This window comes from Phyllobates terribilis, unplaced genomic scaffold (assembly GCF_046119375.1).
Source record: "Phyllobates terribilis strain yellow unplaced genomic scaffold, ASM4611937v1 Scaffold_3__8_contigs__length_932513732, whole genome shotgun sequence".
Classification (NCBI taxonomy): domain Eukaryota; kingdom Metazoa; phylum Chordata; class Amphibia; order Anura; family Dendrobatidae; genus Phyllobates; species Phyllobates terribilis.
In genome coordinates, this window is record NW_027362763.1 from 141,999,774 (window position 1) to 142,019,504 (window position 19,731).

The window sequence follows — 19,731 nt, forward strand, 5'->3', positions numbered from 1 at the left end:
TTCTCAGAAAGAGCGCCAACATGGCCGTGTGCTTGTTTTTTCTGTAAGGAGTTGTATTTTGTAATGGCAGTATAAAGTGCTCTAAAAAGGATGAAAAAAGAATGGTTTTAGAGAGAAATAAAAAATGAAAACCATTCTGCGGTAGTTTGAGTTTCATTACACGGCGATTACTGTGCGGTAAAAGTTACATATTCACTTTATTTTGCAGGTCAGTAGGATTACGGGGAGACCAAATTTATTCCTAAATTAAAACAATAAATACATTTAAAAAAAGGTTTCCGGTTGCCATATTTTGACAGCAATATCAGTTATTGTTCATTCTTTATTTTATTTTTATTTTTTTTAATAATTTAGATTTTGGCAGCCCAGCGCTCTGTAAGAGGGTCCTCTCCTGCAGCTGCAACTGTTTATGGCGCCTCTTTATGGCTTCACTCTTTCTTTCTGGTGCTAATCATTGATGGCCACAGTCTATCGGGACTGTCTCAGTTTATAGGGATTAGGGGACTGCGGACAATATGACTCTAGGCCCGCGACGCCAGGCTGGGTCATTCTATATGAAGGACTATGTGGGGCCCATTATACTGTATGGAGGACTATGTGGGGCCCACTATTCTGTATGGAGGACTATGTGGGGCCCATTATACTGTATGGAGGACTATGTGGGGCCCACTATTCTGTATGGAGGACTATGTGTGGCCCATTATTCTGTATGGAGGACTATGTGGGGCCCACTATTCTGTATGGAGGACTATGTGTGGCCCATTATTCTGTATGGAGGACTATGTGGGGCCATTATACTGTATGGAGGACTATGTGGGGCCCATTATTCTGTATGGAGGACTATGTGGGGCCCATTATACTGTATGGAGGACTATGTGGAGCCCATTATTCTGTATGGAGGACTATGTGGGGCTCATTATTCTGTATGGAGGACTATGTGGGGCCCATTATACTGTACGGAGGACTATGTGGGCCCATTATACTGTATGGAGGACTATGTGGGCCAATTATACTGTATGGAGGACTATGTGGGGTCATTATTCTATATGGAGGACTATGTGGGGTCATTATTCTATATGGAGGACTATGTGGGCCCATTATACTGTATGGAGGACTATATGGACCATTATAGTGTATGGAGGGCTGTGTGGGGAGTACTGTTGGGGAATCATACTGTGATGGGTGGGTTCGGGGGAGAGGTACAGTAGGGTCATCATACCATGCATGTGGAGGGTACTGTGGAGGAATTCACTGTGGGGGGTGTCTTATTGAGTTTTGGTTACACTTTTGTTTGCATCATACTGTATTATCTGCATTACTCAAGGTTTTTATCCTTTATTACATATACAAAATAAGGCCATCGTGCCATATGCTTTCATTGGTCTTACATAACATCATATTCCACTATGGTAACATCTATTAATTAAAATGTACTAGTTTGAAAGGTTTTTTGTTATATTTGATGAGAAGGAAAAACTTCCTCAATTGTAGACATTTTTAATAGATATCAAGGTTGGCCCGCGACTTTGTCCAAGTTTTTGATTTTGTGTGTGTGTTTGACATCTCTGCGTCTAGGCTCTGCAGTCGGCCCATGTTTCAGAAATATCCTAATCACTGATGTTTGTATGACCAGAAAGCTTCCGCTACTACATAGTGAGGGAGGTGTCCACACGGGAAGACGCCTTATCCAATCTTCGGGGTGACTATGCCCCCACGTCAATAGTAAGTGAATACAACTATGAGTATAAGAATTAAAGGGGTTGATAACATGGTTGCCCTTTCCCAAACACAGCAGGACTCCTCCCTATAAATTGTGAGCGCTAAATGGAAATTGAGCAGCAATACCAGACACAACCTGTACAAAGATGTGGCGCTGTGTTTGGGATAAAGCACTAATTCTTTAAGACTAGACAATCCATTCAAGCAATTCTGCAAGGATATAACAGGAATATCTCTGGCCCGGCCCCCAGCGACTGATCCTAGGTGGTTTCATTGTGACATCATCAGACGATGACCTCATAGAAGGGGGGGGGTTATAAAATGGAATGAAATCAGCCAACTGGTCACTTTTTCTGAATTTGGACAGTAAGAGAAAGCTCCCGAGCATCATATATACTGCATTACTGAGTATTATATATACCAGCAAGGGAACATGAAGAGCCCAGGCCTGGCTGTACTGCCATGTCTGTGGGCAGCATGGACCTTCATATTTGTCATTACCACCTACACCATGACCATGGCTGAAGGTCATTACAAGACACCGCTGATCAGCATCAGGTAAGAACATCTAAAAAGACTATTTTACAACACTTAACACCCATTTCCGCACAGAAATTATGACCAAATTATGGTAATCCTAATTGACCTAAAAAAGGGAAAGGTTTATTCTGATTTCATGTCAGATATTGAAAAAAACATGCAGATGTGTCTTTTTATATAGTGTATGTAAACTTATGGGTATATATATATATATATATATATATATATATATATATATATATATATATATATATATATATATATATATATATATATATATATATATATATATATATATATATATATATATATATATATATAAGCGCAGCAGCACTCCATTATGGCCAAGATACATAAAGACAATAAAACCATTTAATTTAAACTGTGTTATTACTCAATAAGCTTTACTTACAAAAAATGGAGGTTCTTGGCGCATAAATTGGCCAATTCATGTGTGCCCATCAACCGCGGCAAGGTGACCTCCCATCTGATGGGTACTACTCTGCCTACATGTCTCTCTTGTGCTACAAGCCTATAACTCTGGACAGAACATGTCACTTCTGGGCTAAAACACCTACAATTTAAATGGGCTGGTAGAGTAGAATATACATCACCTGCTGGTTAAATGGGGGGAGTGCAAGGTCAAACAGGAGGCAGTTCCCACCTCCTATAGTAATATGTCAAAAAAACTGACCAGCACATCCCAAATGTGAACAGGTGCAAGCTGCAGAAACTGCATAAGATATAAAAAAAGAAAGAGCAGCAGCACTCCATTATGGCCAAGATACATAAAGACAATAAAAACATTTAATTTAAACTGTGTTATTACTCAATAAGCTTTACTTACAAAAAAACAGCCCATTTAAATTGTAGGTGTTTTAGCCCAGAAGTGACATGTTCTGTCCAGAGTTATAGGCTTGTAGCCCAAGAGAGGCATGTAGGCAGAGTAGTACCCATCAGATGGGAGGTCACCTTGCAGCGGTTGATGGGCACACATGAATTGGCCAATTTATGCGCTAAGAACCTCCATTTTTTGTAAGTAAAGCTTATTGAGTAATAACACAGTTTAAATTAAATGGTTTTATTGTCTTTATGTATCTTGGCCATAATGGAGTGCTGCTGCGCTTTCTTTTTATATATCTTATGCAGTTTCTGCAGCTTGCACCTGTTCACATTTGGGATGTGCTGGTCAGTTTTTTAGACATACATACATATATATATATTATATATATATATATACATACATACATACATACATACATATATATATATATATATATATACACACATACATACATTATATATATATATATGTACAGGCCAAAAGTTTGGACACACCTTCTCATTTAAAGATTTTTCCGTATTTTCATGACTATGAAAATTGTACATTCACAAAGAATGATTGATCCACCCCATGCTAAACGGTTGGCAAAATATTCTTTTACTGAAATTCTGCCTCCATTTTTTCTCCACACATACCTTTGATCATTGTGGCCAAAGAGTTCTATTTTAACCTCATCGGTCCACAGGACTTGTTTCCAAAATGCATCAGGCTTATTTAGATATTTTTTTTGCATACTTCTGATGCTGAATATTATGGTGAGGACGCAGGAGAGGCTTTCTTATCCAGTATTTAATACAGTAGTGGTCAAAGTCAAGTCCCATTGTGACATCATCAGCTGGAACCCTGATGACATGAGGGCAGGAGATGGGACATGTATTCAATTTCTCTAAATAGGAGAGAGCTGTTGTTTTACTGAGCATCCTTAGGATAGGTCATCAATGTCTGACCAGTGGGGGTGCAAAACCTAGCACCCCCGCCGATCAGCTGTTGTCAGGGACGGTGGCTGCCAGAGGTGCTCAGATACGGAGCTCCTAGTAGCCGTGGCCAGGTACTGCACATCCGCCCTCTATTGATTTAAATAGGGCAGTACCCGGCCGCAGCCAATATCGGTAGATGGAGCAGCTCTGTATCTGAGCACTTCCGGCAACCACCGGCACTGGGAACAGCTGATTGGCAGGACAGCCGGGTGTTAACCCCCACCTGTCAGACATTGATGACCTATCCTATAGATAGGTCATCAATGTACAAGTAACGGACAACCACTTTAAGGGATGAAATTCTATTAAAGAGTATCCCCATAATAATCATCCACAGGAGTCTCATCTTTGTTAAAAACACTGAATTGTTGGGAAATTATTAATTTTTGCTTTACAATTATTATTATTATTGAGGAATTTAAATAGCATATATGATCTTGTGTTACTTGGAGATTTACTGGTGTCACATATGGATTTTTATCTTTTCTCAGAGACACTGGATCGAGATACCCAGAGTCCATAGTGCTGGCTACAGGGTCCACCATTTCTCATCTACTCAGTAAGTGCCTTATATCTGTACCTGGGATAGAGCTGAATACACACCCATAAATCTATCCATTTCTTAGTTCTATCAGTCATCAAACATGGCCGCTGTGACGGCTCCAGCAGAGTTGTTACCCAACGGTCCCACACCCCGACATGTATTTCTGTGTAACTAGCACATTAACCATCTACTGCACATAGCAATATAAATCAGACATGATGTAATACAGTGGGAATCAACATTATTTATCCCCCATTGTTAGGGTTATTAGCAACATTTACAAACTTTCTGCTGCTTGCAATAAACCAAACAATGTAAATTGTTCAAACTCAACTAATACAAAAAGTGTTTTCTCCAAATTAATTACAAAATGCCAATTTTGCTGACATACTGCAGGCTCAGAATTATTCACCCCTTTCATGGCAAGCATTTAGTACTTAGAAGAGCATCTCTGGCTGTTATGACCTGCTGCAAGTGATTCATAGCCAGACAGCTTCATGCAGCATTCCTCAGCCCATTCCTTATAAGCAATGGCCTCCAGATCATTAATATTCTTGGGTTGTCAATATATTGGTTTCAAAAGTTCAAAGAAGAAATCATTGCCTTGTACAAAGAAAAAAAAAAGGGTTTTCCCATGCACAAAGTTGATTTTAATTAATAGATCTTGGAATAAAAATTAGTTCTACAATTGGATGTGATTAAAATTAATGTCCCTGTGCTGAGATAATCTTATAAGTGTGCCCCTGCTGTGTACTGTGTAATGGCTGTGTGACTGTGCAGGGACATGGTCTGATCATACCACAGCTCCTGGGCAGGGGAGGATGCAGAAGATTATACAGACAGGAAAGCATGGGGTCGCAGCTGATTCTTTTTATAAAGGTAATACATTTCCCTGCCAGTTTCTAAGCAATGTTTTACCTCAAAGAAGGAATCAGCTGTGATCCCCTGCTGTAATGTCTGTATACTCTTTTGCGTCCTCCCCTGCCCAGGAGCTGTGGTATGATCAGACCATGTTCCTGCACGGTCAGACACAGCCATTACACAGTACACAGCAGGGGCACATTTATAAGATTATCTCAGCACAGGAACAATTTTTTTAATCACATCCAATTATAGGTTATTTTATTCCAACATCTATATTGATTAAAATTAACTTTGTTATTGGGGAAACCCCTTTAAGGAAACACTACTAACTTAGCTTCCAGCTGTATCTCTAGGAACATCCAATGCCTTCGTATCTTTTTCCTTGCTCTGTAAGGCAATGATCTCTTAAATTCTTGGAAGAATCCCTTGACAACCCAAGAATAATAGTTAACTGCCCATGAGGAATAAGCTAAGATTCCTCAGGAACGCTGCCAGAAGCTTGTGTCCAGCTATGATTGACATTTGTAGCATGTTATAACAGCCAGGGGGGCTCTAAATCTAATAGACTGCAGTAGTCAGTGAAAGTGTCATTTTGTGTTGCATTTGGATAAACCACAGCTATTTAAATAGTTCTTGTTTGATTGGTTTATGGCAAAGAGCAGAAAGTTTGTACATTTTACCAATAAACCTAATTTGCAAAGATATAGGGGGGATGAATAATTTTGGTTGCATCTGTATAGCGGAGTAACCACATACACGGCCACTATGACGGCCTCAGCGGAGTTGTTCCCCGACTTTCCTAAACTCCTAGATGGCTGATTAAACAGTAATGCATCTCCGGCCCATATATAATGTGTCATTACTGTGGGTGCTGTGTGTAATATCCATGGACTGATGTCTGATTTTGTATTTCAGTGGCTGCCGTCATGTACGTAATGTACATATTCATGGAAATCAGAGCGCCTGACAAAGGAATCTGTAGAACCATCTACTGGAAGCTTCGGCTGGTGCTGGGATGGACGTCCTGTGTGGGGTATTTAATAGCCACCCATTTGCAGGTTTGTGCATGTGGTGTAGGATCTAATACATGGCATGATGTGTGTAAAGTGATGATATAATGCTCTGTGCATGTTTCCTTCCAGGTTTCCTATTTGTGCCATTACATTGACACGACAGCACTCCTATGTGCAGGCTTCTATAACCTCTGCATGGCAGCACCCCTGTACAGAATATCCAAAAGCAGCCGATATCTGCGGCACACCAAGCTCGTGCTCTCTGTATTCAATTCCTTCATTTTCATCAGCAGTATCCTTTCCAAATCAGAAAGTTTCAACTTCATATTGTATTGCATCTTTCCAGCACAGTAGGAAGCGGCTGACAATGCTGCATTGCCTTATTCTATGCCTTTATTGTCATTTACCGCCCCCCCCCCCCCCCCAAAAAAAAAGCCTTAATTTCTGCTCTACTATAATCTCATGTACCTAGGAGCAAAATTATATGTGCAAAATGTAGTAACTTTTTTCTCTTTTGCCTAATAAAGTAAGTAGTGCTTAGCAAAAGGCAGCATGGCCTACACCAGCACAGCATATTTACTATAATGTTTGTCAAAAATTTAGAGTACAATTTTGGACAGCCCAAAAAATGTAGAAAATTTAATCAGACGCAATGGAGAAAAAGAGGGAACCACCGTATAAAAGGGGATCGACCTACAGCATACCAAAAAACTGCAGTGAAGTGAAAAAAAGAAGTATGCAGAGAGAAGGGATCACCCATAAAAGTCACTATTTATTAAACATATAAGCCAAAACAAAGTACATTAAAAACACTTTCCCTTGAAGAAGCCACACTATTAGTGGTGATAAGAGTGGGGTTTATCCCCCCCCTGAAGAAGCCACACTATTAGTGGTGATACGAGTGGGGTTAATCCTCCCCCATCTGGCACTTTTCTGAGTAAAGGTTTCCATAGCATGTTCTGACCTGATTTGTTGGACTTTGTTGCATTTTTTTGTTATTTTTACATGGTTTATACGGACTTGGTTATTAATCTGATTAGGTATTTATTTACTAAGATCTTAGTCTATTATCTACTGTCCTTTGTCATTATTTTTTATGTGATGTTTTCTAATTCAGGCTGACATTATTAGTATCCCTTTTCACTTTTGATTCCAGGACTGGACTTTATAGCTCTCAGATACATACAGGTCATTACATTTGCTATAGGAACCAGTTTATCACATCAGATGGGGCAGACTCCAGATCTATTACAGGTTTTAGTCTGGTTAGTACTAGTGTTATCCTTATTGTTTTTTTAAGTGTTTTTCATGTATTTTGATTTGCCTTATATGTTTAACAAATATGAACTGTTATAGGTGATCCGTTTTCTCTGCATACTTCTTTATTACGCATCTTGTAATAAATTTGTGGCACCCTTTTACAGCACGTTATATGTTTAATACTGTTATATTAAACACCAGTCATCATAAATTCCCTAACCTCCTCAATTGTCTTCCAAGTATTGGAAGTATAAAAGCTGTTACAATTATACTAGATGTGTTCAGCAAGTAAGACTCAAAGATTGGCTGAGACTGCACTTCACGGACAGAAATGTGATATGCTGGAGACAATCACTATTAAAATAACTAATGGTTCTCCTTTCAAATGTTTCGCCATGCTGCTGGTGTCCTCAGGGGTTCATGGATAATGACATTAAATATACTATACTGGAAATGTAAAAAGTTTCCATAGCGAGATCAGCATTCCTGACTAATCAATGGCGTGTATATCAAACACAAGGCTGAGAGTGACAAATGTAGCAGTCAATCCTCGTTTTATATCACCTCCAATTGCAGCCAGCCCAGCATTTGTGTGTATAGCAATGAGGATTAGCAGTGCTTACGAGCACATGTTTTCCTACAAAGCCTCAGCAGACCAATTTATTGCGGCTGTGCATGCTCCCATACTTACATTTCTGACGACACCCCCCTGGCTGCGATCTTTGACAGATAGGATAATATTACATAACATTTCCCATTAGAGGGGTTTGAAGAAAACCTATCATTAGGATTTCATACCCCAAACTGATGGCATGTGTATATAAAAGGTGCTTACGTACTTTAATGCTGAGTAAATACTTTTCTTTCTTGTAGAAATCCATTTTGCTATTTTAGAGAAATCCATAGGAGAATTTATATGCTAATGAGTTGCAAGTGCAGTGGGCGGGCAGTGCACTTACAGCGCTCCTGCCTCTCTCAATATCCCCCGCTCACTGCCAGTCACAGATAGGAGGAAGGCAGATGGCGGGGAAAAAGCAGAAAAGCAGCCACCTTCTCCACTTGCAACTCATTAGAAACAATTTTAGCAAAAATGGATTTCTACAAGAAACACAAGGATTTACTAAGTATTAAAGCCCCTTTACATACATGCTTTGAGTTCAGGATTTTAAACCCCAATGTCAGGTTTTCTTTAAGCTGTGCTACTAAATAGAACATGCTTATAAAAATAAAAGAAGCCCTGCTTACCACCAGTTTCCACCCTCAACTCCAGCGCTCCTACTGGACCGGAAGTCCTGAGATCCCAAGCACCCCAGTTATCTGACCACTAAGGCCACAGTGTGGCTGCAGGGTCAGGACGTCATTGCATCCTGTCTGGCAGAGAAATTCAGCGAGATAGAACGGGCACAGATTCCGGTGATATGCATTGCTCCTTTTTTCTGTGTTAAAGGGAATCTTCCATTTGACCTTTATCTGCCCATAGGAATGCTCTCCATAAAAATAATAAAATCATCTTTAATGACCCTCTCCAGGTCCAGTGATGCCTTCAACAAAGACTAGATCAGCAGCAGCGAGGCATTGCTGGACCTGGGGAAGGGGGAGGAATGTTGATTTTTTTTTTTTTAGTTTTAGATAGCAAAGGAGTTTTCCATAGGTTTGCGCTGTGCTTTTGAACTTTCTTTGGTGAATAAAACTAACTTTATTAAACATGTACTGTAGACAATATGTTTCCTGGTAATCTTCAGTGGGGGACACAGCACCCACCCTTAGTTGTCCAGTTGGGCGAGCATTTAGGTTGTTTTCCTCTCTCGGGGTGTAACTGAATTATTTTTCCAAATGTTTTGTTTGTTTTTTTTTTGCTTCTCCTACTGCTTTCTCACTGAACGGAGGGATCCTGAGGCTAGCAGACGAGGTATAGTCTGCTGGGGAGGAGACAATTTTAATTTAGAATGTAATAATAAAGTCAGCCTCCAGGTGGCAGCAGTCTATCCCATGGTTCTCTGTGTCCCCCAATGAAGCGGCCGAGAAATGAGGATATGGTCAAAATACTCACTTGCCTAATAATTCTGCACATTGTAAAGCCCATTCTACAGGTCTGCGGTTATTTTCCTATATAGATCCTCCTTTCAGGGTTAGCCTGTAAAGCTGCTGCAATTATCAACTGTAACAGTCACCAGTGCCTGCAGGTATGTATGCCTTACCTACTGTAAGTCCATATCAATCATAACACATGATATAGATATATCTATACATATATAGATATATCTATATATCCCAATATACAGATCTATATCTATAGCTATATCTAGATATACGCACACAGTGGTGCTTGAAATTTTGTGAATCCTTCAGAATATTCCATATTTCTTCATAAATTTGACCTAAAGCTACATCAGATTTACACACAAGTCCTAAAAGTTGGTACAGAAAACCAAATAAAAAAAAAAAATGAGTCCAAAATATCAGACTGACGTTTTTTTTAAATAAGGAATATGATCCAATATCACATTTCTGTAAGTGGCAAAAAAAATCTGAACCTTTAGGATTAGCAGAGAATTTGAAGGTGAAATTACAGTCTGGTGTTTTCTATTCATGGCCTGACGCTCGGATGTGAGTGAGCGACCAGTCTTATTTAAAGTACAAGGATTTATCAAAATCTGGTCTTCACAACAAAAAAGGCGATTTCCAAAAATCTCAAAAGAAGAACAGCTGATGCTGATTAGGCTGGAAAAGGTTACAAAGCCATCTCTAAAGAGTTTGGACTCCACCACTGACAGATAAATTATGTATAAATATGGGAAATTCAAGACCATTATTAACCTCCTCAGGAGTGGTAAAGATCACTCCAAAAGCAAGGAGTATACTGTAATTGTTTGTGTGGTCACAAAGGAACCCAAGGTAACCTCTAAGCAACTAAAGGCCTCTATAACATGAACGAATATTAATTTTCATGACTTCACTGAACGCCAATTTTGCTCAAGGCAGGATTGCAAGAAAAAAAGCCACTGCTATTCAGAAAGATCATAGCTTCCCTTTCTGTCGTTTGCTATCAAACACCTGGACAAGAAAGAAGTATATTGTAATAATGTTTTGTAGATGGATGAGTCCAAAATAGAGCTTTTTTGCCTTAAAGGGAATGTGTCACCCCCCTGGGCGATATCAGACCTCCACTATGGCCATACAGGTGATAGAAAAGTAAATCTATACTTACCTGTATGGCCCATAGTAGAGGTCTGATAGCAGAGAAATCTGGTTTTATAAAGTCTGTTTTCCAGGGGCTTGAAACGCCAAGCAAACCCCTTCTATCTGCTTACTACTCTACTAAATTGCAGCCTCTGTGCTAAAATTACCATATTCCCCCCCCCCCCCCACGTCACAAGTCCTGTGACGTGCCGTGTTCTGCCTCCCCTCCCGCGTATGTGCAAAGTGACGCTCCCATGGAGCGCACTTTGCTTCCCTCCGGCCCCGTTTGGCTGTGTACTGCCAGCGGAGCAGAAGTCTCAGTGACTCACCATCGCTTGCGCAATACAAGGCTGCGGCGCAGTACGCAGCCCAATGGGGCCGGACGGAAACAATACGTGCTCCATGTGAGCGGCGCTTTGCACATGTGCAGGAGGGGAGGCAGAGCAGGGCCCTGTAACATGCAGGGGAGGGGGGGAATATTGTAATTTAGCACAGATTTAGGGGAATGGTAAGCAGATAGGAGGGGTTTGCTTGGTGTACCCTGGACGCCAAGCCTCTGGAAAACAGACTTTATAAAACCAGATTTCTTTGCAATCAGACCTCTACTATGGGCCATACAGGTAAGTATAGATTTACTTTCCTATCACCTGTATGGCCACAGTAGAGGTCTGATATCGCCCAGGGGGGACACATTCCCTTTAAATGAGAACCGTTTTTTTTGGAGAAAGAAAAACACTAAATTGCAACATAAAAAACTCATACCATCTGTGAAACACAGTGGTGGTAATGTGTTGGGGATGTTTTGCTGCATTTGGTCCAGGATGTTTTGCCAACATTAATGGAGAAATGAATTCTGAACTATACCAGCAAATTCTAAAAGGGAAATGTCAGGAGATTTGTCCATGAGCTGAATCTCAAGAAAACTGCCCTGTAGTAAGCCAATGACCCGAATCATCCAAGTTGTTCTACAAGAGAAGTGTTAAAGAAGAATATAGTTAACGTTTTGGAATGGTCAAGTTAAAATCCTGACCTTAATCCTATAGAAATATTGTGGAGGAACCTGAAGTGAGCAGTTCATGGGAGAAAACCCACCTACATAGGAGCTGAAGCTGTTTTCTATGGATGGATGGGCTAAAATTCCTCCGAGCTGATTTGCAGGACTGACAGAAACATTTAGGAGGGAAAGGGGGTCAAATCAGATACTGAAGACAAAGGTTCACATACTTTTGCCACTCACATACATGTAACATTAGATCAGTTTACTCATTTAAAACATTTTTGACTGATTTGTTTTATTTGGTTCTCTTCATCTACTTTTAAGACTTGTGAAAAAATCCAACGTGATAGGTCAGATTTATGCAGAAATATGAAGAATTCTGAAGGGTTCACAAACTATCACAAAACACTCTATATCTATCATATTCTGAGGCTCTTGAAGAACGCATCAGCGATTGCAGGGATTGTATTAGTTTACTTACATTTTAGGTGAACCTAAACCTATGTAGTAATGTGGAAGAGAGAGATCAAGTGGATTTAACACCTGGATGACAAACATTGTGGGAGCAGTGATGGTGGCCATATTGGTTGTCACTCTCTGAGAAGCATGGAATACATAGAATACAATATATACAGTCCTGGAGGCCCCAGTAATAATCATTACTACATGGAAACTAAGGTGAACAGAAAGGACAATATTCAATGTATTTTTCTCTCTTTTTTCAGTCTCTTGAAAATACATTAATCATTCTGGAATGGCTGGCATTACTTGGCTCCTGCGTAAGTCACACGCTGCTGTATCAGGATTTCCAGGTCAGTATAGAAGATCCAGATCTATATTAAGCTCTTTTATGTCAGTAACTAAGTGATTGTGTATAACATGTCCTATTCTATCTCTTCTCAGCTTCTGACTATAACATTCAGGAAAAGCCTCAAGGAAGACTGGATTATAGAGAGGGACGATCTAGAGGAAACATTGCCTAGATAACGAGACTCAGAGCCCGACCTTTAGATATTGGGGTCCTAGGCTGGTCTCCATCCCAACTAGTATCAGACTGAAGAACATTGGACCCACCAGAGGATTTGATTCTGAGGGTCCACCTTTCTCCCATGCTCAAGAGCCCCATAGCAGCGGCAAAGTTTGCACTATGAGCTCTCCTGAAGGAGAAGCAAGGGTCCACAAGAGGATTCTCCGGTTGGTCCGTCCAAACCTGATTCCAACAGATTTACAGATGTGTATACACATGTATCCAGGTCAGTATATGAGATCCAGACACCTAACAGAAGTGTCGGCTACCTGACCCTCTCTGCTGCGGTCAACTGCTCAATCCTCAGTGACTATGTACAGCACTGTGCAAAGGTTTTAGGCAGGTGTGGTAAAAAGGCTGCAATGTAAGAAAGCTTCCAAACTGATAAGTGTTAGTAGTTTATTTTTATCAACTAAAAAGAGAAACCTAAAATCAAATCAATATTTGGTGTGACCACCCATTGCTTTCATCAGTTTCTCAAGGAACTCAACAGGGAGGTTGTTCCATGCATCTTGGAGAACCAGAGACCTTTTGTACATGTAGGCTTGAACAGATTCTTCTCTCTTCATGTAATCCCAGGCAGAACTGATGTTGTTGAGATCTTGGCTCTGTGGACCAGTATTATCACTTCCAGGAGTCATTGTACTTTTTTAAGCTGACGATATAGGTTAATGAAATATGTTTGGGGTCATTGTCCTGCTGCAGAATAAATTTGGAGCCAATCAGACCCCTCCTGGATGGTATTGCATGATGGATAAGCATTGTGGACACCATTAATCATGATAAAATCCCCAACTCCATTTGCTAAAATGCAGCCCCAGACTGCAAGGATCCTCCACCATGCTTCACTGTTCGTGCAGACACACTCATTATTTTACCATTCTCCAGCCCTTTGGCAAACTAACTGCCTTCTGTTATAGCCAAATATTTCACACTTTGACTCTTCAGTCCAGAGGATCTGCTGCCATTTTTCTGTACCCCTGTACCTATATTCTTGTGCACAGTTGAGTCACCTGGCCTTGCTTTCATGTCAAAAGTATGTTTTTTTTCTGGCCACAATTCTTTCAAGAAGAATATTTCTGGACAAATGTCTCTGAAAAGTAGATGGGTGCAGCTAGTTTCCACTGGTTTCTGCCAGTTCTGAACTGATGGCACTGCTACACATCTTCCAATTTCGAAGGGAAGTAAGCTAGATGTGTTTTTCACCCGGTGCATTAAGTTTTCTTGGCCGAACACTGCATCTACGGTCCTCAACGATGTGCATTTCTTGGTACTTCTTCAAAAGAGCTTGAACAGCACATCTTGAAAAGCCAGTTTGCTATGTAATCTTTGCCTGGAAGAGACCTTATTGATGCATTATAACTACCTTGTCTTGTTGCTTTGCTTACTTTTGCTATGGTGTATGACCTGTGATATCAAACGGTCTTCCACAACCTCGCCTTTGTAGCAGAGTTTGGCTGTTCCTCACCCAGTTTTAAGCCTCCCACACAGCATTTTCAGTTTCCGTTAATGACTGTTTAAACCGACATATGAAAATGATGATCATTACCACCAAGTTTGGTATAATTGGTTACTCATATACCTGACTAAACTCCTACAAAATCCCTGACTTTGTGCAAGTGTACCCAGAAGAATTAATGCTTTATGTTTTAAAGGAAATGGTGGTCATGCCAAATATTGATTTAATCCAACATATCTTCTTTTATTTCCCTTCTCAGCTTCAAACTATAAGATTTAGGAAAAGCCTAAAGAAGAATGGATAATCCTGAGGGACAATCTGGTGGAAACATCAACCAGAAAGGGAGAATCAGAGCCTGACCTTGAGATATGGGGGTCTTAGGCTCATCTCCAGAAGCATATCAGATTTACAAATGAATATTTATATATCCAGGTTAGTATATGAACACCAAGTACATACAGAGCGGCCGTCTACCTGACTCTTTCTGCTGCTGCTGACCGTTCAGTCCTCCCCTCCCTGAGACACTATGACCATTCAGTCCTCCCCTCCCTGAAACATTATTATATTGTAGATCAGAGGCTATCTATATAACATATCCGGTTATTTCTTTTCTCAGCTCCTGACTATAAAAGATCCTGGCACAGCCTGAAGGAAGACTGGATTATCCCTTGGTACAAACAAAAGGAAATATCATCCAGAAATGGATAATCTGACCTGACGTTGAGATATGGGGGTCTAGGCTGATCTCCAGTCCCAGCGAAGATTTACGTGTGTGTGTGTGTGTGTGTGTGTGTGTGTGTGTGTGTGTGTGTGTGTGTGTGTGTGTGTGTGTATATATATATTACTGTACATAAATAAAAATTTATTTTTTCTTAATTAATTTTTTCTTTAATACAATCAGCAATAGATTTTGATGCACTGTGCATATGAACACAAGCATGTAGTGTAGGATGGATGCGATACAGACAATATTGGCATCTGTTGGACACCTAGTAATATAGAGACACTTTCAGTTAATGGTTTATTCACGCTGTGTCTGCATGTTCAGCAGAGGAAGTGATAAATCGATATATACCCTTTATTGAGTTGGAGAGGAAAACTGGCTTCTTAGGGCAAGTATACAAAACTACACTCAATACAAGCTATGATTTCCTACTCCAATAATAAATATGCATAAAGAAAATGCTTCCATCACTGAGAGCTATGGAAGGCACTGGGGGAATGGAGGTACGTACCTATATCTATGGAGGCCTTCCCCCTCAGCAGTAGTTTAAGGCACTCGGCATTGTCCGTTAAGCAGCAGTAATGAAGTGCGGTGCTGCCTTTCACAGTCTGTTTGTCCAAATTACCACTGCAGACAAGAGTTTAGAAAACTATGAGAGACGACGATACAGGATCAGGAAGATGGACGTTATGCATAAAGCTGTGCAGTGGTAGAAGAGGTCGATCCTATAAATGTAAGGACACTGGGTACAGCTACAAATATAATATCCTAAATACTACAACTGTCTGCAAGACACCACGTCACCAGGAGAGGCCACTACAGGTTCAACAATATTTCACATGTCCTATTACCCTTATTCTCCACCCCCCCAAAAAAAGTCGTTTAATGAACCCTTTATAAAGTATCTCCACCAAAACGGCTTTCATGGGGGAATAAAGCTGCTGCAGGCTTTCATTTGCTAGGTGGGACCAGTCTTGCAGGGAGGAAAGTGTTAACGATGCAGAGCACAGGTATAGTCAGAGTAGCAGTTATCATTGTTACTGCATCCTCCTCCACTAGGCTAGGGACCACAGTCACCCGTAGGGAAACCGTCTAACAAAGTCAACGTTCGGAATTTTCCTTGAAGAAAATGGAGGAAATAAGACCAAGGGCATAGAACATGTTATCATCAATGTCATAAAAAGAGCATTTTACAATGGGTGAGTGAGCACATTCATCGAGAGAAAGGGAACGCAAATCTTTCAAACGTGTGCACCATTTTATATCTTTTGTGACGGTGATGGATTCACATCTGTAGAGGAGCCGGAGCCAAGAAAAAACAAAAACACAAATTATAAAATAAAATGTTATAATATTATATACACACACACACACACACACACACACACACACTATATACAGCTGCTTCTCACAAAATTAGAATATCATCAAAAAGTTAATTCATTTCAGTTCTTCAATACAAAAAGTGAAACTCATTATATAGAGTCATTACAAACAGAGTGATCTATTTCAAGTGTTTATTTCTGTTAATGTTGACAACATGTATAAAAAGTATCATGTCATCAAGATACTCATTTGCCTAATAATTCTGCACACAGTGTGTATATATATATATATATATATATATATATATATATATATATATATATATATTATATATATACATACACACACACAAATCATATTTACACACAAACACACATGTATTTTTTTTACTGTGCTCCGCAATAAATGTTACAGTGAATGGTAAAAAAATTCTACAGCGACAACATATTACAATTTAGAATCATATACCATGCAGTACTAAAATGATAAAAAGGGGTATCAAGCAGTATGCAATTAATCTCGCCATACAGTGTTCATAAAATAATATTACTATACACAGCTGAAAATATCTATGTGGTGAACAAAAAAAATTTATACTGATAAGAAGAATACAAATTAAAAAAATAAGAATAATAAGTGCAAGAAAAAAGCTGCAGTGGAGTTTGTAACGAATGGCATTTTCCAAAGCACTTTCTTTTCTTGCTCTTTATTTGATAACGGTGCCCCTGGGACACTACATATACAATACCAGAATGATGGATATTACAGGTACCTGTTTTGCACCAGGAAATCAACTATGTGCAGTGAGGTGCGGTCGACTGATCGGACAGCGAGATGCAGCGCAGTTTCTCCTTTCTCCTATAATAGAAAAGAGGAAGACGGCAGGTGATCAGGTCTGATCGGCCGGGGTCAGGCACAGTATTATATAAGGTGCATGCACCGGGTCACGGTCACACGCATACGCATACAGGGTGACCTTGTATTATAAAGACACATAGGTTATGTGACTCATGAGAGCAGGATGCACAGTATCACTGCACAGCAAGCAATCTGCACAAATGAGAAATGGTCAAGGATTTCCAAAGCTTTGGTTTTTTTTCCTTATTTTTTTATTACAACTTCTATAAAAATTTGATGCTGATAACGACTAAATGTTCATTGTATAGGCCAAAAATTATTATATAAATGCCAAACCTCATGACTGTCATGGTAAAAAAAGAAAAAAAATAGCACACGCTTGCGCTCTACCAGTCTTGATGGAGTACAAGAGGCTCCGAATTCAACACTCCGAGTGGCGTGCACCTCTGTGCCCTGAGGCAGAAATGCTACTGTAGTCAAGAACTTGAGTAGCATTTCTAGTGTAAAAAACACCTGGACTTTTCATGAACTGAAACCACGCCGTAGCTCCTCTCAAGCTCCACTTATTTCTACAAAGCTGATCCAAAATACCAATATTTTTATGCAACTTTGATGCATCGTCTGTCCTATTCATTAAAATAAGACACATGCAGGATATCCACCAATTGCTGGCTGGTATGTGTAGAAGCAACGTCATCAGTGCCACTCACGTCCCAATGATAAAGTGGCCACATAAACCCCCCCCATTAAATAGAATCAAGTATCATCAGAAAATGACCTAGTGTTCAAATCAGGTTTTTATGGCAAATTATTATTTTTTTTTTAATTTAGCAATGTTTTCCTTTTCCGATCACTATCTATTTAAACAAAACAATTTTGCAATATTCATACAAAGAAGAAAGAATTTTCAGAAGTCTCATTATCATCAGAGGCAGGGTTGTAACACCTTCTTATACAAGTAGATAACTTAGGATCCACTATTCACAATAGGTGACTTCACAGCGCACCTCCTCATCCTCCCTGTACAATGCCCTTTGCAAATGCTCATTAGAGGCCTCAATACAACAGTCTGTCTATTCCTGCTAATGTACATTTGGATTTCCTGAAAGAATAGTGATTATGATTTTAGAATAGGTCCAAATAAAAATAAAATACATGTAATATAAAAACCTAGGTCATTTTGTGATGACGCAGCCCCTTTCGGTTCCCTGCATCAGTAGGAGTCCAAAATAGAAAAAGTAGTAAGGAAACACAAGACAATATGGGGAGAACATAAAACTAAAAGTAGATGTTGAACCAAGACTCCCAGTACGGCAAAGGAGCAGACGAGCCACTGCGATGCCACCTTACTGAAGGGCCAACGAGCAAACATGAAGAATCTAGTAAAAAATATATATACATAACATGCAGTCACTAATTGAGAGAGTGCACTCACATGCCCGTTTGCTAATGGAATGGTTTCTGTAAGGTCTACTCCATCTGCGTGCAGCTGTACCAGTGCATATATGTCCCTGGTCTTGACGGCATCGCACAGGCTGTGCATTCTAGTTGCGCTGTCAACATATTTCTTTCGTGCATACCTTTTTTCTATGTACTTTGCAGTAATGTAATCTTTTCTGGCATTCCTGTAGTGATAGGGAAAAAGTAAAGGTTACAGGTAGAAAAGCTACACACAGTTCACCTCAACCAAGTGTGTTCCAATAAGGCATATGCACGGAATTGCCCCCTGAACCTAATAACTGGTTGGGCCGCCCTTAGCAGCAACAACTGCAATCAAGTGTTTGCGATAACTGGCAATGAGTCTTTTACAGCGCTCTGGAGGACTTTTGGCCACTCATCTTTGCAAAATTGTTGTAATACAGCCACATTGGAGGGTTTCCGAGCATGAACAGCCTTTTTAAGGTGATGCCACAGCATCTCAATCGGATTAAGGTCAGGACTTGACTAGGCCACTCCAAAGTCTTCATTTTGTTTTTCTTAAACCATTCAGAGGTGGACTTGCTGGTGTGTTTTGGATCATTGTCCTGCTGCATAACCCAAGTGCGCTTAAGCTGGAGGTCAAGAACAGATGGTCGGACATTCTCCTTCAGGATTTTTTGGTAGGCAGCAGAATTCATGGTTCCATTTACCACAACAAGTCTTCCAGGTCCTGAAGCAGCAAAACCGCTCCAGACCATCAACACTACCACTGCCATAGTTTACTGTTAGTGTGATGCTCCTTTTCTGAAATGCTGTGTTACTTCTACGCCAGATGTAATGGGACATACATCTTCCAAAAAGTTCAACTTTCGTCTCGTCAGTCCACAGGGTATTCTACCAATAGTCTTGGCGATCATCAAGATGTTTTCTGGCAAAAGTGAGACCAGCCTTTATGTTCTTTTTGCTCAGCAGTGGTTTTC

The 19,731-nt window shown here is 40.1% G+C and overlaps 1 protein-coding gene across 4 annotated transcripts in view; it reads right to left on the reverse strand.

Annotated features, from left to right (window-relative positions):
• ASAP2 (ArfGAP with SH3 domain, ankyrin repeat and PH domain 2) overlaps positions 1-19,731 on the reverse strand; it is a 238,801-nt gene that overhangs the window by 16,656 nt on the left and 202,414 nt on the right. For all 4 annotated transcript variants that reach the window (XM_073674184.1, XM_073674180.1, XM_073674182.1 and 1 more), the window contains 3 exons: positions 18,768-18,957; positions 17,247-17,332; positions 15,660-15,775 (listed from right to left, as the gene is read on the reverse strand). In XM_073674184.1, coding sequence (XP_073530285.1) covers positions 15,660-15,775; positions 17,247-17,332; positions 18,768-18,957 — 392 coding nt within the window. The remainder of the gene's footprint in view (positions 1-15,659; positions 15,776-17,246; positions 17,333-18,767; positions 18,958-19,731) is intronic.